Source organism: Paroedura picta, chromosome 8 (genome assembly GCF_049243985.1).
Source record: "Paroedura picta isolate Pp20150507F chromosome 8, Ppicta_v3.0, whole genome shotgun sequence".
Lineage (NCBI taxonomy): Eukaryota > Metazoa > Chordata > Lepidosauria > Squamata > Gekkonidae > Paroedura > Paroedura picta.
In genome coordinates this window covers 36,520,179-36,542,600 of record NC_135376.1, presented here as the reverse complement: position 1 = coordinate 36,542,600, position 22,422 = coordinate 36,520,179, and the positions used below count along the sequence as shown (strand labels likewise).

The 22,422-nt window shown below is 44.2% G+C and overlaps 1 protein-coding gene and 1 long non-coding RNA gene across 5 annotated transcripts in view; one reads left to right on the top strand and one right to left on the bottom strand.

Moving 5' to 3' along the window:
* The window catches only part of LOC143843269 (uncharacterized), a 36,823-nt gene extending 30,038 nt beyond the window's left edge, over nt 1-6,785 (top strand). Inside the window, exon 3 of the long non-coding RNA XR_013233515.1 lies at nt 6,377-6,785. This is a non-coding gene — a long non-coding RNA (uncharacterized LOC143843269). The remainder of the gene's footprint in view (nt 1-6,376) is intronic.
* D2HGDH (D-2-hydroxyglutarate dehydrogenase) lies at nt 4,453-20,475 on the bottom strand. 4 transcript variants are annotated; one of them, XM_077349058.1, is made up of 10 exons: nt 20,215-20,475; nt 18,106-18,497; nt 17,277-17,334; nt 10,154-10,293; nt 8,766-8,959; nt 8,338-8,506; nt 7,569-7,712; nt 6,780-6,922; nt 5,481-5,646; nt 4,453-4,892 (listed from the first exon to the last, which is right to left on the bottom strand). In XM_077349058.1, exons 2-10 carry the CDS (start codon nt 18,488-18,490, stop codon nt 4,630-4,632), a joined length of 1,662 nt encoding a protein of 553 aa, XP_077205173.1. In that variant the 5' UTR covers nt 18,491-18,497; nt 20,215-20,475; the 3' UTR covers nt 4,453-4,629. The 4 variants fall into 4 exon arrangements, with proteins under 4 accessions (XP_077205173.1, XP_077205174.1, XP_077205176.1 ...); XM_077349059.1 differs by lacking the exon at nt 20,215-20,475 and having other exon boundaries at nt 17,242-17,334; nt 18,106-18,287; XM_077349061.1 differs by lacking the exon at nt 20,215-20,475 and having other exon boundaries at nt 10,154-10,192; nt 17,242-17,334; nt 18,106-18,287.
* Nucleotides 20,476-22,422: the final 1,947 nt, after the last annotated feature.

Here is a 22,422-nt window from a genome sequence, read left to right as displayed (position 1 = left end):
TACATGCACCTACCTGCTTTGCTGTAGGCAAAAAGAGCGGAGAATGAGAACACAACATGGGCTTTTACTCTCTGCTGCCATGAAGGGGCTACATAAGACTCAGCTGTAACTAACAAACCTTCAGCCCTCCAAAATCATGGATTGGAAGGGGCCATACAGGCCAGTTAGGCCAACCCCCTGCTCAATACCGGATCAACCTAAATCATCCAGGATAATATCTGCTTAAAGACTGCCAGCTCACCACCTCCTTAGGCAGCTGATTCCACTGCTGAACTACTCTGACTGTGAATCCACCCCCCCCCCCCATACCATTCTACATGTACTTTAAACCCATTACTTTTGGTCCTGTCCTCTGCTGCTAACAGGAACCATTCCTTACCCTCCTCCAAGTTATAAACTTTCAAATACTTACAGAGAGCAAATATCCCCTCTCAACCTCTTCTCCAGGCTGAACATTCCCAGGTCCCTCAGCCTTTCCTCATAGGGCTTGGTCCCCAGGCCCTGGATCATCCGTTTTGTTCCCCTCTGCTCCCTCTCAATTTAGTCCACATCCTTTTTTGAAGTGAGGCTTCCAGAACTGCACAGAGTACTCCAGATGTGACCTGACCAATGTAGTATGTAGCGGGACTATGACCTCTTGTGATTTCAATGAGCTGCTTCTGTTGATACAGCCCAAGACTGCATTTGCCTGTTTTACTGCCGCATCACACTGCCTGCTCATATTTAGCTTACAGTCCACAAGTACCCCAAAATCTTGTTCACACACACTGCTATCCAAAAGCGTATCTTCCACCCAGTATGCAGGCTTCTAGTTTTTTGTGATCCAGATGTAGAACTCTGCACTTCTCCTTATTGGACTGCATCTTGTTCTCATTTTCCCACTTTTCCAGCATGTTCAGATTTCGTTGAACTTTGTTTTCTGGGGTGTTCACTCCGCTTCCCAATTTGGGGTCATCTTCAAATTTAATGAGTAGTCCCTCCATACCCTCACTCAAATCACTGATAAAAGTGTTGAAAAGTACTTGATTCAGCATTAAGCCTTTAGCCCCCCCCCCCCCCATTGCTCACCTCCCTCCAATCTGATGAAAAACCACTGACAACTATTCTTTGGGTGTAGTTTTCTAACCAGCCCCTATCCACCTAACTATCTGAAAATCCCATCAGAATATCACAGGGAACCTTGTCAAAAGTCTTACTGAAATCCAAGTACACAACATAAACTGAGTTTCCATAATCTAGTAAGCCTGTTACACAGTCAAAGAAGGAAACCAGGTTGGTCTTGCACGACCAGTTGGAGACAAATCCATGCTGGCTTCCCCGGATTGCCCACTTTAATATTTGCTCCATTATCTTTCCTACAACAGAGATCAGACTCACTGGCCTGTTGCAGACTCACTGGTCTGCAATATTTCCTGTCTGTCCTGGCCTTTGGGAGATGGGTGGGGACAAGGAGGAGGCAGCTTAGCCGCACACAGACTTCCCTATCCAGCCTGTCCTTTGGGATATGTGGGGGTGGGAAGGAGGCAGCCCATTCCCTTATGGCCTTTCCTTCCTGGCCTGCCCTTTGGGTGGGTGGGAAAGAGGCAGCCTACCCATCCCCTGTGACTTTCCCCAATCTCCCCACTTTGGGAGATGTGGGGGAGGGGGCAGGAAAGAAGCAGCCTCCCACAACCTTCCCTGCCTGGCCCAGCCTTTGGGCGATGTGGGAGTGAGTGGGAAAGAGCCAACACACTCCCCCCAATCTACTCTGCCAAGCCCGCCTTTTGGAAGATGCGAGGGTGGGTGGGAAAGAGGCAGCCCACCCCCCACCCCCCGTGGCCTTCCCCACCCAGCTTGGCCTTTGGAAGATGTGGAGGAGGTGGGAAGGAGGCAACCCATCCCCTATGGCCTTCCCTGAGCAGCCTGGCCTTTGGGAGATGTGGAAAGGGGCAGGAAGGTGGCAGCCATGGGTCGCCATGGGTCGCCCGGCCTGACCTTTGGAAGATGTCGGGTTGTATGAGAAGGTGGGTACAGTGGAGACCTGTGGAGACCCTTTGTAATGACGGTGGGGGTAGGAGGGCCAGTGCCCTTCCAAAGCAGCTGTTTTCTCCAGAACTTCCTTCCTTCCCTCCCTTCCTCCTATTTCTTTCTGTGTCTCTTTCATGTTGTCTTGCTCTCTTTTATCTTCCTGAAGCTTTCTAGGATCTCACCTGGAAGTTGGCTACCCAGCTTGCTGCATATGGAGGTCCAGTCAGGAATTAAACCCAGCTCTTTAGATTAGTGTCTGCTACTCTTTAATCACGTCATCAGGATCTCACTGGATTTCAAAATCAAGCAGGGGAGGAGGTCCAGAACGCAGTGCAGGTGCAGGTGCTAGCACCTGCTGTATTCCTGGGTTCAATGGGCTTTACCTCTAGTATCCATAAAGTATGAAGGTGCTTCCAACAACATGCTGGCCTCTGAGTGGCCCTTGGGAGGAGGGACCCCTGTCAGAGGGGCTTGTACATTATCTGGAAGTGTGTGAGGGTGGCCAATTGGTCCTCACTGACAGGGTCCTCCCCACTGAGGGCCACTCAGAGGGATCCCACACTTTCCCCAGGGCCTCTGTTTGGTTCTGAGAGGGCCCTCCCCCCCATGAGTGTCAGAAGCCATAACATTTGCTCCACTGTCCATGACACTGCCTGCTGCTGGGTAAAGCCCGCTCCCCTCAACAAATCCACTGCATCCTCCCTGACAACTGCTGCATGGTCCTTCCGACAACATGCCTCTGATTGGTCTTCAAGGACATGCCCTTCCTTGGGGACATGCCAAACTGACAGTGGTCCCCGACTGAGCGCCAATCAGAAGCTCTTCCCCACTCCTCTGCTCTTCCTCAATGCTGCATCCTGGCACTTGTGATGAGGAAAAGAAGCAAGGAGGTAAGCTGGGGTGTGTAGGTTGTGGTTCACCATCCAGCTGCACTCCGTTGTGGCCACCCTGCCCTCCTCACTCCCAGGGGAAGACAGGGAAGGCTGACAGGGCATACTCAGTGCTGGCTGCACTACTTGCATTGGCCTACTACCCAACAGGAATACTGGAGAGGGGCCAGCCAGGTACCACAGCCCATTTAAAAAAACAGGCTTCTCTATTAGTGAGTCATAAGGTCATGATGTCTACACCTATTTGTGTGAGCTTAGACAAGACATTATTTAAGAATCTGTAAAATACTTTGGCCACCTCATGAGAAGGAAGGACTCCCTGGAGAAGAGCCTAATGCTGGGAGCGATTGAGGGCAAAAGAAGAAGGGGACGACAGAGAATGAGGTGGATGGATGGAGTCACTGAAGCAGTCGGTGCAAACTTAAATGGACTCCGGGAAATGGTAGAGGACAGGAAAGGCCTGGAGGATCATTGGCCATGGGGTCGCGATGGGTCGGACATGACTTCGCACTTAAGAACAACAACAACAAGAAAAAGGACAAGGGATCTATCAAGGCAAGCTGTACTGAAACCGAGATGAAACAAAACCACACTCCAGCATTACTGCTTGCAATGTATGCTTTATTTTTCCTTGAAAAAGTGAGACATTCATTGCTTACTTACAGGTCAATGCACAGAATGTCCACCTTTACTCTAGGACCCCATGCTAACTTGCAGGTATTTTATTTTAGATATCTGCAGAGAAGAGAAACTAATGTAAGCCTTATAAAAATATTTATTATTTAAAAGTCTAGTTGCATGTTTTTCAACTGCCCTTTAGAGGGAGGTGCTTCCTAGAAAGGCTGGGTGAGTGATTTCCTGACAACAGGGAAGGAGAAAAAAGGGGAGAAGCAGAGACAGAGAGGCTGAGGTGTTTTCCATCCCAAGGGAATGGAGAATTTCTAAAAAGGCTGGCTCCTGAGGAGAAAAGCTTGTCAAGATGGAAAAAGGCTGGCAGAAGAGTGGCCATCTTCTGAGTGTGAGCAGGATTTCTGCTGTGACCATGAGCCAAAGTGGCTTCTTGGGGACTCTGAAGAGAACTCAGCCTGTAGGCAATTTCTGAGTCAGGACCAGAAAAGGAAGGAAAACAGATTTTCTTCTCATTTCACACTGACTTTGGGACTTGTTAATATAATTTTCGTCACACTGTTTTGTTTAAAACTCCCAGTTCTAAACCCATTATTTCCCCTACCTTTCAATAAAGTTATTTAAGGGGTTTTCCAAGTTTTAAACAGGACATCCACAATTGTGTGACTACTAACCTGGCCTTTTCAAGACCAAAAGAGTTGGGGTGGGGGGGCTGATCCAGGATGCAGTGACACGGGATAGCACTGCAGCTGAAATCAGAATAGGTTGTATTATAACACTGTACATGCTATGCATCACTGTGCCAATACCTGGGGCTTTCTCCTCTAAGTGATCCCTACTCAGCCCTTCGGATCATCCTATGGCACTCAACGGCACCTAAAAGAGCAAACCTCAGAAGACGGAGAAATGTCAGGCTTTAACAATCAAGTAGCTGAAGTGACATGCTTCCCAGTCTGTCCAGCATGATCTGCCAGGCAAGATTAGGAGCACAGCAATCCCTTTACTCGGGCAAAAGAAAAGCAAACCTCCAGTTCAGGTTGAGGCTCCATTCTTTGCTCAGGGCTAGGGACAAGCACAGTACTAGAAAACTTCCCTGCAAGCAGCATCATTCAGCCTTGACTGGCAATGTCTTATAAGGGTTTAGAATGCCTTTGGGGTCCAGCATGGCCTTGAACTGCTGCATGAGAAGGACAGCCTCCTGTGGCTTACTGTAGTGGATGTAATGCTTCTTCTTGAAGCCCAGCCCATGTTCTGCACTGATACTTCCACAATACTGCGATGTCCACTCATACACATAGGGTTCAATGGTTTCTAACAGCGAATCACTGTAGGACTCTGTTGTGATGTTCAGGTGCAAGTTCCCATCTCCTACCAAAGGAAACCAAAGCTGAGAATTGAATGGGTTCAAAACAGAAACATACGCTGTCTGTACAACCGCACTTTGTAATTCCATGACATATTTCTTCAGCCTTCAGGCGTTTTACCGGCTCTCCAGTTAAAACCAGAGTTTAAACCCACTATTTCAGACTGCCGCTTAAATGGTTACAGGCATGAATTTAAATGCAGCAGGGACTAGAGTACACAAAAATGAGGTTATATTTCTATCTCATTTTTAGCCCACCCTTTCACCAAGAACCTCAGGAAAAAAAACAGATCTTGACGGACTTTAAACTTCCACAATACTGGGATGTCCACTCATACACATAGGGTGTCCAGGACAGCCCTCCGCCCATAGGAGCTTTTCATAAATATTCTATGTACCATTTCTATGTTTTATGTAAGCCGCCCTGAGCCTCAGAGGAGGGCGGTATATAAATAAATAAATGCTGCTGCTGTCATGCCTAGCTTGGCCCTGAGGTGAGAACCAAGGGCTGAACCAAGGCCAGTCTCTTTGCCACTTTGCTACCCTAAATCTGAAACCATAAGGGATGTTTTTAAGCATGCTCTCCAACTCACCAAGATGGCCGTAGCCTACAACACTCCTGGCACTTCTGCCCAGTCGTGCCCTCATGTCAGTCACAAGATCATAAAGGTTCTCCACAGGAAGGGAAATGTCATATTTGTAAACATATCCATCAGATATGAGGGCCTCTGTGATCCGCTCTCTTAAAGCCCACAGCGTCTGTTGTTGGCCAAAGTAGTAAATTAGATGGAATCAAAATACATCTGATACATTTTATTTCCCGTTAATGGCTGCAGAAAAGTGGCCTGTTGCTAGCACTGCTACTGAACTAGCCTTTCAAGCTGGCTTGGACATAGATGGGCAATCAAAAGGATTCACTGATCTTCAAATTACTGTGAACTTGCACTGAATGCACTGGCTCACCAAAAAACAATTTATCACTGTTGGAAATGCCTTTGCAACTGTCAACTCCTCTCTCTTACAGAACACCTGTGTTTCCAGCCCCCATAAAGATCACCAAATGCTTTTCAATCCCATCTTAACTTGCAGCAAGTTTCTAGTTTTTGAAATACAGAATTCCTGTCTTGCTATATGAGAGGATCTTATTTCTGTTGTGTAAAACAGAGAAAGCAGATGCAATGTCATCATATGCAACACTTAGATACGTTTGGTTTGTGTGTGTGTGTGTGTGTGTGTAGGGTAGGGAGAAGACCAAACTGTATCCAACACAATAAGCTGTCTGGGTTGGCTGTCAGCATTGTAACCTCAAATCTGTATCATAGCAATTACTATCAGATACAAAAGACCCTGTCTTTTGCAAATCTTAAATACATGTGGCTTCAAACACATGCTAAGAGGCAAGGAGATTGTTATAGACACCTGATGATGGTTTATGCTTCAAACCTGTGTCTATTCTGTTTTATCACTTTTATCCTATGCTTTCTCCAAGGAACTCAAGGTGGCGTACAAGAGCTTCATGGCACGACAGCTTTCCCAAGACCTCATCTAACCACTATAATGCACTAATTCATTTTCCTCCCTTGGGATATCCCCCATGGAAAACTGTAAGGCACCTACAGAGAGTGTTTTCCTGCTGCTTAAAAGTGAAGCCAAACCCTAATTCAAAGGTTTTAAGACAGGCTTCCAATTAGTAATATCAGACAGGGAGCTTCTGGAACATGGAACAGAACATAAGCAGTATAATATCACAGAAAGTAAAGAAGTTACAACTTTTTACTTTAAATTTCCTGCAGTTTGGAACCAGTGGGAAAACAGATGAATGTTTATCAGTTCATAGTTCAGATACAGAACAGAGCACTGAGCCACATAAATCAGTGGAATAGGGAAATTACCTTTATTTTTTTATCTTCTGAGGCCAAAGTTCCATCTGCCACCAAATTGGTGGCCATGACATGTTCCAGGAAGTGGCTGAGTTTTTCCTCATCATGGGCAGAATTAGAACCTGAAGTCTCAATTAAGACATAAAATGGACTTTCTGGAAATGTGAGAGCAGAAGTAATCACTCAGTCACAATCAGCAGAAATACATTGTGATGACAATTCAAAATATATCTTCTCCCTCCTCGATAGAATACTCTCAAGGCAACTTAGAAAAATCAAGAAAATATGTAAAGTGCCATAAAATCTGTACTATCAAAGGATCAATAAATCTGAAACTAATACTGAAAGTTGTTGCAGTCATACTTTTCAATTATATAATATACACCTCAATGGGCATTATGTATAATCATGAGATCTGCTTTCATACAGTATTTTTAACCCTTTTTGTACTTCAGCAGGATTCTTTTATGCCAATGCTAAGATTCACTGGTTGTTCATAAGTCTATCAATCCTTTCCCTTGCTCCTGTAGTATAACAAAACGTATAAAACACTGATATAAATGACAGAGAAATCTTATACCAAACCCAGGTTACAGAACTTCTCTAATGAAGAATGTATGAACAGGTTATTTGTGCAGTTTTAAAAAACATAAATCTTAAGATGCATGGAACCATGAGACAAAACGTAGATTACAGAAGACAACAGAGTGACCAACTAATTTCAACTCAGCATGATTCTGAGAGCAAATGAAATTTGGAATGGAATTACTTCAATAGGTTTTGTGCATGACTACTTAGTACCTGCCACTGGGTTGACCAGTTTGAGATGTCTTTTAACCAGCTCCATGCACTCATGATCCATAAACTCGTATGCAGACAGGATCTCTCCTAACAGCCCCTTGCAGGTAGTGAAGGTTCTCAGGACCTGGGAGAAACTTGGACAAGCTTTGCACAGCCAACAAATTACAAAAAAGAGCATAAGACAGACAAATTAAAAACTGTGTGAAGCAATTATGATCTAAAGTATGTCTGAAAGGAAGCCACTCAGTCAGAAATAACTAGAGTTTCCCAATTAAGGGACAGGAAGAAATTGGCAGTTTGCGTTTTGGCTACTTCTAGCTAACCAATCAGCGCTCCAAAACACATTTTCAGGAAGCGTGTGTTCCATTCCAAAAATATTGTGATCTACCAGTAATATCAAGCTTAGAAATGGCACCCATTAGAAAATTAAATTATAGTTCATATGCACTTAAAATGACTATTTTAATGCAGAGCTCTAGAACTTCCTTAGATAAACAGTTCTTAAACTGAGGACAAGCAACCTGTTGGTTCTGCTAATTTCTTTCTCACTTCCTGCCTGGGACACATCAACCTTCACTTCCACCCACTTTTTTGTCAACAGGTTTGATTATCAGGTAAGAGCTAACCACAATCCTTGAAGAATTACTGCTGTTTTACTTCAAGTGCTGTTGCATCTGATTCAGTCTTCTGATACACCACCCAAAAAGCTGTTTTATCACAAGCCATTACAAATACCACGCATGAAAAGGAACTGGAGATATGTTCTTACCAAGAAATGCCAGATTCACAGCTTTGGGTTTCCGTGGGCAGAGGATCGATACAGCTGTAACAATCCCCAAAGTCCCCTCCGATCCAATGAAAAGCTGCTTCAAGTCATAGCCAGTATTGTCCTTCCGTAGAGATGCCAAGCAGTTCAGAACGGAGCCATCAGCCAGCACCTGGAAGGGGATGCATTTAAAGTGATCCTTCATAGGCCTGCTTAAAATAGAACAAAGCAGGCTACAATAAGATTATGTGATCCAGTTTACATTCAGAATTCTAACAGAAGCTTAGTCTATGTTAAAAATCTCATGAAAATCATACCTGCTATAGGAAATTATGATTGAGTAAAAGAAAGGCATTGCTTGAATGGCAGTGAACACAGACAGGCAGTAATAAAGCAGAACACAGGGAGCAGCTTTCAGACTTCCATCTTACCACTTCTAAACCCAGGACTGTCCCTCGGAGAGAACCGTACCTCAGGAGTCGCAATCCACCAGCATTGGTTGCCACATTGCCACCAATATGGCAACTGCCCTTTGCTGCTAAGTCAAGAGGCATGATGAAGTCCTGCTGATCCAGATACTGGTTGAGGTTTTCTAAAATACAGCCAGCCTGACAAACCAAGATCCCTGAAAAGCAAGCTTCAAGTTACATGCTGCCACAAAATGATACTTTATGCCAAAGATTTATGGTTGATTGCCTGATGTTCTCCTAACGAATAGGTGGGTGGGGGAAAACAATACTAATTTGACCAGAGAAGTAGTACGGAGGCTCGAGGCCCTTCCCGCATGAACCAAATCACCCCCTCAAGTTTGTGTTTGCTCCAAAACTGGGGGTGCTAATATTCCTTACCTAACTTCACAGGATCAGTCATGAATCTCCTGTTAGAATACAGTATTAGGCCCTGAGAGGTGATGCAAATGTACATTTTTGATAGTGTAGTACCCCACCCAAAGTATCCTACAATGGTTTTAGGGCTCCATCCTTTCCCTTCTTTACCTCAGTCCTTCCCAGAACTACCAGTTTTTAGCTATCTTTATTTTAGGCTTGACATCTGAGGCATAATGTTTCTAAAAAGCAAGAATATGAGATGTGATTTGTGATGTTCATATCCTGACTCTTCCACAAACTCACTGACAACAACATAGTTATATTTCTCTAAGGCCAATGAAGCCAATGGATTGTACTTAAGACAGTTTTGGGTGGACAGCCATGTTAGTCTGCAGCAGAAGAGCAAGATCTTCCAGAAGCATCTTAAAGACCAACAAGATTTCCAGGGTAGAAGCTTTCGAGAATCAAAACAGATGGAGCTTTGCCTCCCCTGGGAAATCTTGTTGGTCTTTTAAGGTGCTACTAGACTTCTTGCACTTAAGACTGCCTCTCTCAGACTATTTCCACACTGGGAACTTTGCTGCCCCAGCTCCGGAGTGGGAGTACAATCTAGGGTGGACAAGGTGCACTGGGCCAAATGGTCCCCTGTGTGGGAGCAGGAATAGGTGGGGCAACTTGTCCTGGCTCCAGCCTGCAGCCCAGTGCAAAGCCTCCACTACAGAAACAGTCTCAGTCTCACCTGTCTCATTTGCAACAAGGAGATAATACTGGCCTACTTTTTAGGGCTGTTGTAGGGATTGCAGCAGGATATAATGAGCATAATGCACAAACACCCACCCTCATTTTTGTTGTTGGGAGGGGGAATTCAATTGTGCCAGGATTAACAGGTTCAGCGAACTTCCATCTTATCCTTTCAGAAAGGAACTTTTCAGAGGATGGTAAATTTTAAGGGTGACCAGATAAGCCATTATTCCCTACAAAAATATATTTACCAGACACACTGTCGAAGCTGATGACCTGGTTCATAAGAGCTGTGGAGAGAATGATCTCATCAAAGACAGGAACGCTGCCCCCAACGAGGCCAGTGTTACCCCCCTGAGGGTTCACAGCCAAGTTCCTCTCATTGCAGTACCTGAAAGGGAACAGATTTTGCCCATCGGGGTCTTGTTCCTAAAGGAAATGATGCCTTTGAACCGTCAGTTCTTGTGAACCTCAAAACAATTCAAGGGCAATTGTAGATTGGTGGATTCTGCTGCATTTACATTATGGATTTTTAAAATATATAGAAGAAAAAAAACGATTAGTCAAGTGGCTTTCAAATAATGTGCCAATGTGTCATGAGGGGTTACAGAACACTGTGACTTTGCAACAGGTCTGGGATCACATTGATACACACAAATCCTGTTTTCTTTCAACAAAATTATATAGGACAGTTTGCTGCTGCACAAAGTATAAACTGGGTAGATAGTCAGAATGATTCCCATGGTTGCCACGATGGAAGAAGGGGAGCTGCGATTGCAAAAGCACTTCCAGCTATCTCAACATTCACACTGCTTTGCCAGATGGTCACATACACACATACATAAAGCATGGCCTACATGTGTGAATGGTTCCTGAGACACTGCATTCCTTTAATTAGAAATGAGAGGTCAAATATTTGAAAGCAGCATTTTGATGGCAGAGTCTGTTTTTAGCTTCCTCAAAGCTCTACTAGACACCATTTGTTATTTTTAACCACACAAACTATCTAGCTACTACATGGGTCTTTTCACAGCCATTGAAGATTTTCCTTTTCTGACTGTTCAGCTGGTACAGCAGAAAAGCACACAAGTTCAACCATATTCCTACATAGTAACAGCTCTCCACTCATCCCCTACGAGTATATCATAAAATCTCCAGAAATGGAGAAGAAATAACTCTCAGTTTCAGAGGCACAATATGTGCACATTAGGAAGCTTCTTTCCTTTTAAAAATCCATTTTATATGATTTTATTTCCTTCATTAAAGATTTAAGGCCATTCCAGCTAGTTGTTTCAAATACCAAGTAACTCCTTAACACGTTTTAAAGCCTGTATTTTTCATAATAGAAAGGTAAAGAAAGTAAGGACTCATCTTTAAAGAGGATTCATAGTCCAGCTCCTGCACTGTGCATTTTAAGCACACAAGAAAAAATGGGCAAATGAGAACAAGATAAAATTTAATAAAGATAAGTGTAAAGTTCTGCATATGGGTCAGAAAAATAAAAGCATGTCTACTGGATGGGGGATTTGTCAGGATATGGCAGTCAAGTATTGATCATACAGCCAATGCTATAAATGTATGTCAATGCAATGGATTCCAGGGGCATGTCCAGGCATGTAAGGGGCACGTCCAGGCATGTCTCTAGTTGTCAGCCTGAGTCTCCATAGGAATGCATTGGGATGATGCAATAAGGTGTTGCACCTGTGGCTAATTACCTGAGTGAGTCAGCACTGTTGTGATTGGCTGTTAAACTGTATATATGAAATGTGCATTGTGTTATTCTTTCTGCCTTCTTCATTGAGAGCTAAGCAGGACATTCTGAAACTCTGCTGAATGTATTGCTGGATGCTGGATGTAAATAAATCACTGTAAATAATTTGCAACAACTTGGCTGTGTTGGTGAGTGATCTCTTCTCTGCTGGTGGTTGGACCTCTGTCCAAGTAAACGGCGCAAACTCGCAACAGGGTTATGGGCCCAGCACGCTTCCGCTGCGGCCAGAGGCACCACCACTGAGGCTGGAAGAGAAAGAGAACTCAGTTGCCTGGAGTTGGATGAAGGTCTGTGGCTACCGAGAGTGACTTGGAGGACGTGCAGAACGCAGGGAAGTCCAGTGAGTCTGAGGATAGCACAGCGGACCAGGCAAGCAGCAGCGGCTCTCAGGAGAAGGCCGAGGAGGTGAGCATAGAGGGAGTCCAGGCGTCTTGGCTAGACGACAGCATGGCATGCGTGGTGAATGCGCAGCTGGTGGATAAGCTCACCTCAACAAACTATAGTGTGTGGGCACTCCGGATGGAGCACTATCTCACAAGAGAGGCTCTGTGGGAGTATGTTTCAGCTCCTCCAGCAGCCCCCACACCAGAAGACGTCAACAAGGACCGGAAAGCCCTGGCGAATATCGTTCTGAGTGTGGCAGATGACCAGCTGATATTCGTGACTGGCTGTACGACGGCGAAGGCAGCGTGGGACAGCTTGCAGTCGGTATACGTGAGGAGAACGGCAGGGTCCAAGATAGCAACAACAAGGAGGATGTACCGTCTCCGGTTATCTAAGGGAGAGTCGGTGAGAAATCACATCAACACGTTGACAGCCTGTTTTCAGCAGCTAGAGAAACAAGGCAAGACGCTCCCAGACGAAGATAAAGTTTACATTCTTCTTTCCTCGTTAAGCGATGATTACAACGTGCTTATCACTTCCTTGGAAAGTCTCGACGCAGACAAGCTGACTCTTGTTTATGTGACGGGTCGTTTGCTCGAGGAACAGGCACGGCAGGACGAGTTAAGAACGGTTTCCCCTGGCGCCGGAGGTGTTAAAAGCGAGCAGCAGAGAATCAACGGCTGCGACAGCATTCCAGAGTTTAGCTCTGGGAGAAAACAACGGCAGAGCCAGGAGCAATGTGTTTACAAGGTCCGACGTTGTTATGGTTGTGGCTCTAAGGAACATTTAAAAGCAAATTGCCCGAACAGTAGCAAAAAGGCTAAGGGTAAGGATTGTTTGAAGAGGCAGGGAGCATCTTTGGTGGTAACTGAGGGTGGTGGAGTTGCTGGGATTTGGTTACTTGATTCAGGAGCCAGCCAGCATTTCTGTGCAGACAAAAAGCTCTTGAAGTCTGTACAGCCTTCCACTCTCAAACATGTAAACTTAGCGGACGGCAGCAGTTCTATAGTCAGCTGCCAGGGTAGTGTAGAATTTTCTGCCCTGGGGTGTGAGTTTGATCACGTTATGCATGTACCCTCGCTTGAAAATAACCTTCTTAGTGTATCCTCATTGGCTAAGCAGGGTTTCACTGTTCAGTTCTTTGGGGACAGGTGTACCATAAGCAAGGGTGATAAAACTCTGGTACAAGGAGAGATGCATAATGATGTTTACAGGATTGTAAATGAGTCTGCCAAAGCACAAGCGGTCCTGAACAAAAATCCCCATGAGAAATGTATCCACCTTCTTCATAGGCGCCTAGGCCACGCCAGTTTCAATGTCATAAACAAAACACTGGCTATGTTAGGCAGGGATGATGTACAAAAATGTGATGTGTTTTTAGACTGTGACATCTGTAAACAAACCAAATCTAAAGCTTTCCCTGTAGCCAAAAAGAGCTCTAGAATGACTATGAGAGCCTTGGAACTAGTGCACTGTGATGTTATCGGCCCTTATCAGCCTAGTTTATCAAAAAACCGTTTCGCGGTCATTTACACAGATGACTATAGTAGATTCAGCTGGGTGTATATATTGAAACATAAATCCGAGGTGTTTCAGACCACCAAATATTGGCTTAAAAGGGTTGAAAAGCAGCTGGGTTTGGAAATGGCTGCATTCCAAACAGACATGGGAGGCGAATTTATGTCACTAGAGTTCACAAAGTGGCTTAAGGTCAAAGGCATAGAGCATAGGGTGGCAAATGTAGCAACCCCACAAGAAAACGGGCTGGCTGAGAGACGTGGGGCAGTCCTACAAACCATGATGTTATCAATGATAAAAGACTCAGGGTTAAACATGGGGTATTGGGCTGAAGCATTAAAAAATGCATGCTATGTGGTAAACCGTCTATGGACGAGCAGTATACAAAATATACCGTACAGGGTTTTATACTCCAAAAACCCAGACCTAGACCATCTGCGGGTGTTTGGCACTAAAGCCTGGGTAAATGTACCACTAACAAAACGTAGAAAAGGGAAGGACAGAGCTCAGAAGCTAACCTTTCTGGGTTACCAAAACAGTATGAAAAGCTATCGGTTTCTAAACCAAAATAATTCCTTGAGCTTCAGTCGCTCAGCTGGTTTTTGTGAGAGTGAGGGCTGGCCAAGGATTCATGCAAATGATTTCCCTGGCAAGGTATCTCTCCCACTAACAGATGGCTCTGAAGGCCAAACTGAAATCAAGCAAGAGGTTACTCCCTCGTCTCCTGCTGACAGGCAAGATTCTGCTCAAGCAGAAGGAGGTGAAAGAGTGATTCCTAGGGTGTCAGAGCGTACCACAAAAGGAAAACCACCTCAGAGGTACGGTTATATCAATAACGTCTATGCTGAACCAGAGAATTATGAAGCAGTCATGTCTCTGGACAAGTGTGAGAGAAAGGCCTGGGTTCAGGCAATGGAGACTGAGTACAAATCTTTAATTGAAAATGAAGTGTTTACTTCTATGTGTTTGCCAGCAGGGGAAAAGGTGATATCTTGTAGATGGATTTACAAGCTCAAACAGTTAGCAGACGGCACAATCCTAAGAAAAGCCCGTCTGGTCGCTCGTGGTTTTAGTCAATGTAAACACTTAGACTATGACCAGACATTTGCCAGCACATTACGTGCAGAAACGCTAAGAGTGGCATTGCTAAAGGCAAGCCAAAATCGAATGAGAATACATCATGCAGATTTTGTTACTGCTTACTTGAATGCAAGGGTAACAGAAAACTTATTTATGACCCAGATCCCTGGTTTTGAAGGGGAAGACAAATACAAGGTCTTAAAAATAAACAAGGCATTGTATGGACTTCATCAATCAGCATTTTTATGGAGAAAATGTCTTGATGAGGCACTACTCAGTGTTGGTTTCAAACAATGTATAGGTGACGTATGCATGTATAAAATACAATTGTTTGGGTCTAATTGCTATTTGCTGTGTTTCGTGGATGATTTAGCATTTCTGTACAACACAGAGCAACAAGTTGATTGGTTTGTGAAAACAACAGAACAACTGTTTAAGGTCAAGCATCTGGGCGATGTGGAGCATTACCTAGGTGTTGATATATCCCAGGATGGCCAGGGTGGCTATGAAATGTTCCAAGGGAAGAAAATACTAAAGTTACTGGAGAGGTTTAACATGTTAGAAGCGAAGGCTGTAAATTCTCCAATAACCACTAGCTATCTAAAAGACCCAGAGGGTGCGATGTTGGAAGATGTGACAACCTTCCAATCGCTTGTGGGATCTTTGCTATATATAGCTACTTGGTGTAGGCCAGATATATACTATGCTACTCATTTGTTGTGTCAGCGATGTTCCTGTCCAACAATGAGAGACTGGGTGGCAGCAAAACGCATACTTAGATATCTTAAAGGTACGGTACACCTTAAGCTATCTCTAAGTGTGGATAATAATCCAAGGGTGTGGGCATTTAGTGATGCAAGTTGGGGTGACCTCAATGGAAAATCCACATCAGGGATTGCAATTTATGTGTCTGGTGCTCTAATAATTTGGAAAGCATTGAAACAATCACATGTGGCCACAAGTACATGTGAGGCTGAGTTTTCTGCTTTAAGTGAATTGTGCTTACAGGTTGAATGGTTAAATCAAGTCTTAATAGATTTTGACATTAATGCACCATTGCCAATAAAGGTGTATTGTGACAGTACGGCAGCAACCCAGCTGGCTGTTGACAAAGGGATAAAATCCCGCAGTAAACATATAACCATTCGTTACCAGAATGTAAGAGAAACTGTAAAGAAGAACTTAGTAACATTGGAACATTGCAAATCAGAAAACAATGTAGCAGATATCTTTACGAAGGCGCTAAGTGTGGATAGATTTATCCAACTGCGCAAAGCCTTGAGCATAATGGCTGAAGGGGAAAGTGACACATCCAGGAATGATCAATACATGCCTGAGGAGGTGTGTCAGGATATGGCAGTCAAGTATTGATCATACAGCCAATGCTATAAATGTATGTCAATGCAATGGATTCCAGGGGCATGTCCAGGCATGTAAGGGGCACGTCCAGGCATGTCTCTAGTTGTCAGCCTGAGTCTCCATAGGAATGCATTGGGATGATGCAATAAGGTGTTGCACCTGTGGCTAATTACCTGAGTGAGTCAGCACTGTTGTGATTGGCTGTTAAACTGTATATATGAAATGTGCATTGTGTTATTCTTTCTGCCTTCTTCATTGAGAGCTAAGCAGGACATTCTGAAACTCTGCTGAATGTATTGCTGGATGCTGGATGTAAATAAATCACTGTAAATAATTTGCAACAACTTGGCTGTGTTGGTGAGTGATCTCTTCTCTGCTGGTGGTTGGACCTCTGTCCAAGTAAACGGCGCAAACTCGCAACAGGATTTGCTTCTAGGTAACACTGTGTGTGAACGAGACCTTGGGGTACTGTAAACTAAACATGAGCAGGCAGTGTGATGCAGTGGTAAAAAAGGCAAATGCCATTTTGGGCTGTATCAACAGGGGCATCACATCAAAATCACAAGATGTCATAGTCCCATTGTATACGGCACTGGTTAGACCACACCTGGAGTACTGTGTGCAGTTATGGAGGCCTCACTTCAAGAAGGACGTAGATAAAATTGAAAGGGTACAGAGGAGAGTGACGAGGATGATATGGGGCCAAGCCCTATGAAGATAGGTTGAGGGACTTGGGAATGTTCAGCCTGGAGAAAAGGAGGTTGAGAGGGGACATGATAGCCCTCTTTAAGTATTTGAAAGGTTGTCATTTGGAAGAGGGCAGGATGCTGTTCCCATTGGCTGCAGAGGAAAGGACATGCAGTAATGGGTTTAAACTACAAGTACAACAATATAGGCTAAATATCAGGAAAAAATTTTCACAGTCAGAGTAGTTCAGCAGTGGAATAGGCTGCCTAAGGAGGTGGTGAGCTCCCCCTCACTGGCAGTCTTCAAGCAAAGGTTGGATACACACTTTTCTTGGATGCTTTAGGATGCTTTGGTCTGATCCTGCGTTGAGCAGGGGGTTGGACTAGATGGCCTGTATTCCAACTCTATGATTCTATAAGAGCCATTTGGCTGCTCTTCTCCCTCCATCAGGGAGGATAAAGGCAAATGGAAGTATGAGATACCATCACATGACTTAAGAGAAATGTTTCTGAACAATGCTTCCAGAAGTTTCATCCATACCTTGTTTATGTTCATGTAACTGCAGCTTAAATTACCTGAGAACCTCAGATACTTCCACTGTTGTCTGTGGCTTCAGCAACACTTTACTGCATCCTGTAACATAAACAAAATGTTATTTATATGTATTTGAAGCTGCCAATGTGGCTGGCTTATTATCATGCCTCCCACTCGGGTAATCCTCCCAAGGTAACAGATTTCTCAATCAGCCATTATTAGACAGCATTAGACAGGCTAAAAATCATTATATTATCATACACAGGTATGAAAGCAAAAGTCAGTATAGCAAGCTAGTTAGTATGTAGAGCTGTAAATGGGGAAATCAAGGTTCAAATCCTTGCTCTGCAAGGAAGTACACTGGGCAACAGGAGCCTTGCTGGGTCAGATCAGTAGCCCATCCACTCCCACCAAACAGGGCATAGAGAGCAAGGCCTTCCTGGATGTTGCCTCCTGGCACTGGCTTCAGAGATTTACTGCCTCTAACTATGGAGGTTCCCTTTAGTTATCATGGCTAGTAGCCATGAAGCTGTCCAATGCTTTTTAACACTATCTATGCTTGTAGCCATCATGCTGTACGGTGGCGGTGAATTCCACTGTAACTACTTATTGAGTAAAAAACTATTTTGTCTTTCTGATCAATTCTATTGGGTGATCTGGGGCCAGACATACCCTCTTCCCCTAGCCTACTCTTCGTTGTAATAACATGAAAGAAGAGCTCCATGGAGAAGATGGTATAAACACGTGAAAGCAAAATGCTATTTTTTCATTGAAATACTTTTTTTTTTTTAAGGAAGCCTGCAAAATAACATTCAAGAAGGATCCTGTAACTAGTAAGCATTGTTCAAATCTAACTGCAAAATAACCTACCTCTCACAGTCCTCAGCCAGTCCACATTGAAGGGTTTCAACTCATCCGCATTAGTGATGACTCTGCCAGGCATAAGGCGCTGAAAGAATGACAAATCTTGATTGGAAACATGGGCAAAGGGGAGCCTCTGCACCTCATATCTTTCACTGGTCAGCATCACTTCCTGGAAGCAAAGTGGGGTGGCATGCATAGTTCTCTTGGGCATGTGATAGATGCCACGTGGGAGTTGTCTCTTCAACAGTTCTGCTTCTTCCTTCTTAGGGGGATACGTGGCTGCAGAACCCATTTGCATATTGAAAACTTCTCTCAGGTACCCAGTGTGCAACTTTGATGGGGTCCAGTGGTGCCAAACCCGGCAGCGTCGGAGTACAATGGAAGCAGCCATGGTTTACCTGCCATTCAAAAGTAAGATTAACACCCAGTTAACACCAAAAAATATTCAAATCCAGATTTTCCCCCCTTACAATGACTTTTTAGTAGCCGAGGTAAAAGTGTTCCTTGATGAATGTAAAATAGCTTCAGAATCTCACAGCAAATGACTGAATAAACTTTGTTTACAACAGGATGTCTATGAAAGCTAAAGGCATACAGGTGTTTTGGGACATTTATATATATTTATACATCTTAGAGCACAAAGGGTCACAAATGGTTCCATAGAACAGGGGTAGTCAACCTGTGGTCCTCCAGATGTTCATGGACTACAATTCCCAGGAGCCCCTGCCAGTGTTTGCTGGCAGGGGCTCATGGGAATTGTTGTCCATAAACATCTGGAGGACCACAGGTTGACTACCCCTGCCATAGAATAAAATTATTCACACTAAAGTATTTATTAAAATGCATCCTAGCAACTTAACCACCCAGCAACAAAGTGCAACAGACATAAAGGTATAGAGCAGTAAATTAAACATGATAAATGCAGGTTAAGTCACATTTAAATCAATAGCAGCATTATTTTTACATATATTCCTGTACACACCACAAACAGAACATTTCTCATGATTTGGGGCATCCCAACTCCTTGTGGTTCTTAGTTATGTGAAGTAGAATCACAATGATATAATAGTCTGTCGCAGAAAAACAATATCACAAAAACACCAGCATTGTGACATGCCCAAAACTTAACCAAGACCAATCTTTCTTGAAGCATAAGCTTTTGGGGGCCTCAATCAATTTTATCAGTCATCATAAGAAAGATGTTACGGTTTAATAAAAGAGGTGTCTTCTACTGAGGTTCCTCATAGTCTGGGCAGGTTTCCATGTACCTCATTCTGTTCTTCCTCCATCACAAAAGCCTTGCCTACATCATAGCATAAAATGCATAGCATTTATTCAATAGTGCAGTTTTATAAGCATAAACACCCCAGGGCACAAGGGGAATGACAGAGGTACTCATGTCTTCTCAGTTGAAAACGTTGAAAAAAGCAGCTCAGACAGGTGTATGTGTGTGGGGATGTGCAACCAAAGACTGTGTGTGTGTTTGGGGGGGGTGCAACCTCTGCCTGTCCCACTCAAATTTCCAAAAACAAAACAAAACTCTGGCATTGCCAACAATGGCTTTGGGTTTCAAGGAACAAAACCAAACAAAAACCCATGAGGCAAAAAATTACTGGCCTGAGAGGCAAGGTTTTCAGATCCAGAAAACATAAGATTTTCCCGACCGCTTGGTTCACTGTATCTATCTACTATATACAGAGCAAGGGGTTTTCATGGGTCAGTTCCTTCTTTTAGCCCATAACAAGAAACGTCCTTGGCAATTTGATCTCCCCGCTATTCGCATTTTCAAAGAGGGGGTTATCTTTTTGTTTAATGGATGGATACTTCTGTTCCTTAAAATGCAAACGACGGAGTCAGTCGAAGCACTCCCTCTCCCACCCTCCATGGCCCTGAGGCAATCTGACGTTGCACAAGCAACCAATGTACATTTCATGCAGGGTCGGACAAGCGGGATCGCCCGCTCTCGTTTCTCCCCGGTTCACACCGGTCTCGGCGTGGAGACAGTTTGTTTGTAAATAACTGAGGATCTAGGCGTAATTTGGGTGCACCGGAACACATCGGGAGAGAGATTTAGGTTACAATTCCGTATATTTAGCTGGGATTAAAAGGCCTTACTTTTGAGTAGACACGCCGACGTTAGTCGTCCAGAGCCAGAGTGAGAAGCCAGGTACTCCTCGGGCTTGACGGAGCAACAGAGCAGAGCTCAACGCCCGACTAAGAAAGCGGGCGACGCTGCCCTAAACCTTTAGCTGGGCCAAAGACCATTCGCGCACCTTTCCCCCTGCAAATGAGCCCAGAGATATGCTGATCAATTGCAACCTCACCCACCCCCTTCGTCCTCTCCAGGTCAAGCAGCTAGAAAGGCATTGTGGGAGTGTCAAGAGAAACGGGGCTATGGCATAGGCCAAATATATTTCGACGCATGCGTGTTACGGGGACACAGCAGACCCGAGAGTCTCTCTCTCTCTCCCTCCCCGCCACTCGGGCTGTGTTGGCGTGTGCCGACTGGCAACGATTCTCCAAGGTCTTAGGGCCGTCTTCCCTAGTCGCCTGGCTGGGAGCTTGTAAACTAGGAAAGATTCTGCACGGAGGCGTAAAAAGCGAGCGGCCTCCTGCTTGCAAAGGCGGGATGGTAAACCTCTCGCGTTTGCAGCCATCCACACGGGAGACCCCTGCCGCGTTTTCCCTCTGCGTGCACAGCGCCCCTTCTGCCGCTGAACCTGCTCGCCCTATCTTGCAGACCTGCAGTTGTATGGCTCACTTGGCAACATAGTGGACCATTCCGCACAAGGACCAATGTTGCCAATTGTTTCCTGAAAGCGGAGAAACATAGGGATTCGTTTTTTGTTTGAAAATTTTAATTGGTTAATAACATATATATTTACCTGATTTTGAAGGTAAAAGATTTGCCCATCCAAGGGCAATTCCCATGTAAATGATTTTGGAAGCCCACCAAGTGGCATCAGTGAGATTCTGGAGACCTATCAGAGCATAGCCCAAACAGTGGATCTGATACCTGACCAGCCCAATACCATCCTAAATATTTAGCAACTGTGTGTGTACCAATCAATGACGGATACTGTAAAGGTAGGGGAATGCGAAGTACTAAAACTCTTTCTCTGGCCTTGGGAGGATGGAGATCACTGTCATCTTTGCTGTGCTGTTTGATCTCCATTTTGCACAAAACACTTTTCTCTTTGCTTCATCCAGAAGTTTTCTTGCCTTATTTTGTATTGGAACTTTTGCTATTTTGGGGTTTGTGCATTTTCACAAAGATTTTGGGCTTCACAGCCTTATCTTTCATCAACCATAATGGTGGCACAGAACTGTCATGTTTAGAGGAAGTCAACTTCTGAGGAAATGTTGGAGCAATCTCCAGCAAAGGAGTTTGTCCAGAAGTTCACCTTCTGCTACACTTCCAGCCTTTGTAGGTGGGCAGTCCACTGTTGTTGCATGAAATGAACGGACTTTGGCCTAGGTTGGCCAAGTCTTCTGTTTTTACTGTCTGTTGTCCAATCTGTTGCTTTAAGCACACATGCCCTTGGTATACACTCAGAACCTGCAGCCAACCACAGCTCCCTCACTGTTGTACCTGGGTGAGATTCATATTTCTGCTTTTTCAAGGGGGAAATATATTTTAGAATACAAAGGCTGAAAAAAAAACAAAACATTAACATTTCCCCATAAAGAGAAAATATACTTCTGGAGAGGAATTTTCATTAATGCCCCCCTTCCACCAGGGACACAGCTTTGAATTACTTATGCTGCAGGGGTAGTCAAACTGTGGCCCTCCAGATGTCCATGGACTACAATTCCCATGGGCCCATGCAAACAATTGCTGGCAGGGGCTCATGGGAATTGTAGTCCATGGACATCTGGAGGGCCACAGTTTGACTACCCCTGAGGTGATCCAACATGCTTAGGGAGATCTGTATTTTGTGTAAGATGGCCCTTAAAACATGTTAATGTACACCTAACGTATTGTGAAAAATGCTGCTCAATATATTCCAAAGAATAAATGCAGTGCATTATCCTTGTTAGATTGTAGCAGCTTGCTTGGAAGGTTTGGTAGTTTACCACATATTATATAAGCAAAGTAGTCAAGCACTGTGCACAAAACAATCTCAGAAACAATTAAAATGAAAATGACATGTTTGTTTCCAAAAATACTTTATTTATAACAATATACCTATTATATCTATAACATGATCAAAAATACAGATATACATCTCACATTTTAATAAAAAGATTTCTAATATTCTCTTCCACTTAAACATTTTAATTCCTTCGACAAAGAAGTATGGTCATAGTGAACCATCAACG

Coding starts and splice junctions, on each gene's coding strand:
- D2HGDH (XM_077349058.1), bottom strand. CDS start 18,490: ATGGCTGCTTCCATTGTACTCCGACGCTGCCGGGTTTGGCACCACTGG. Junction 10,294..17,276: donor GAAGTATCTGAGGTTCTCAG/GTAATTTAAGCT, acceptor GTTCCCTTTCAG/GTACTGCAATGAGAGGAACT. Junction 8,507..8,765: donor CAGTCCTGGGTTTAGAAGTG/GTAAGATGGAAG, acceptor ATCCCCTTCCAG/GTGCTGGCTGATGGCTCCGT.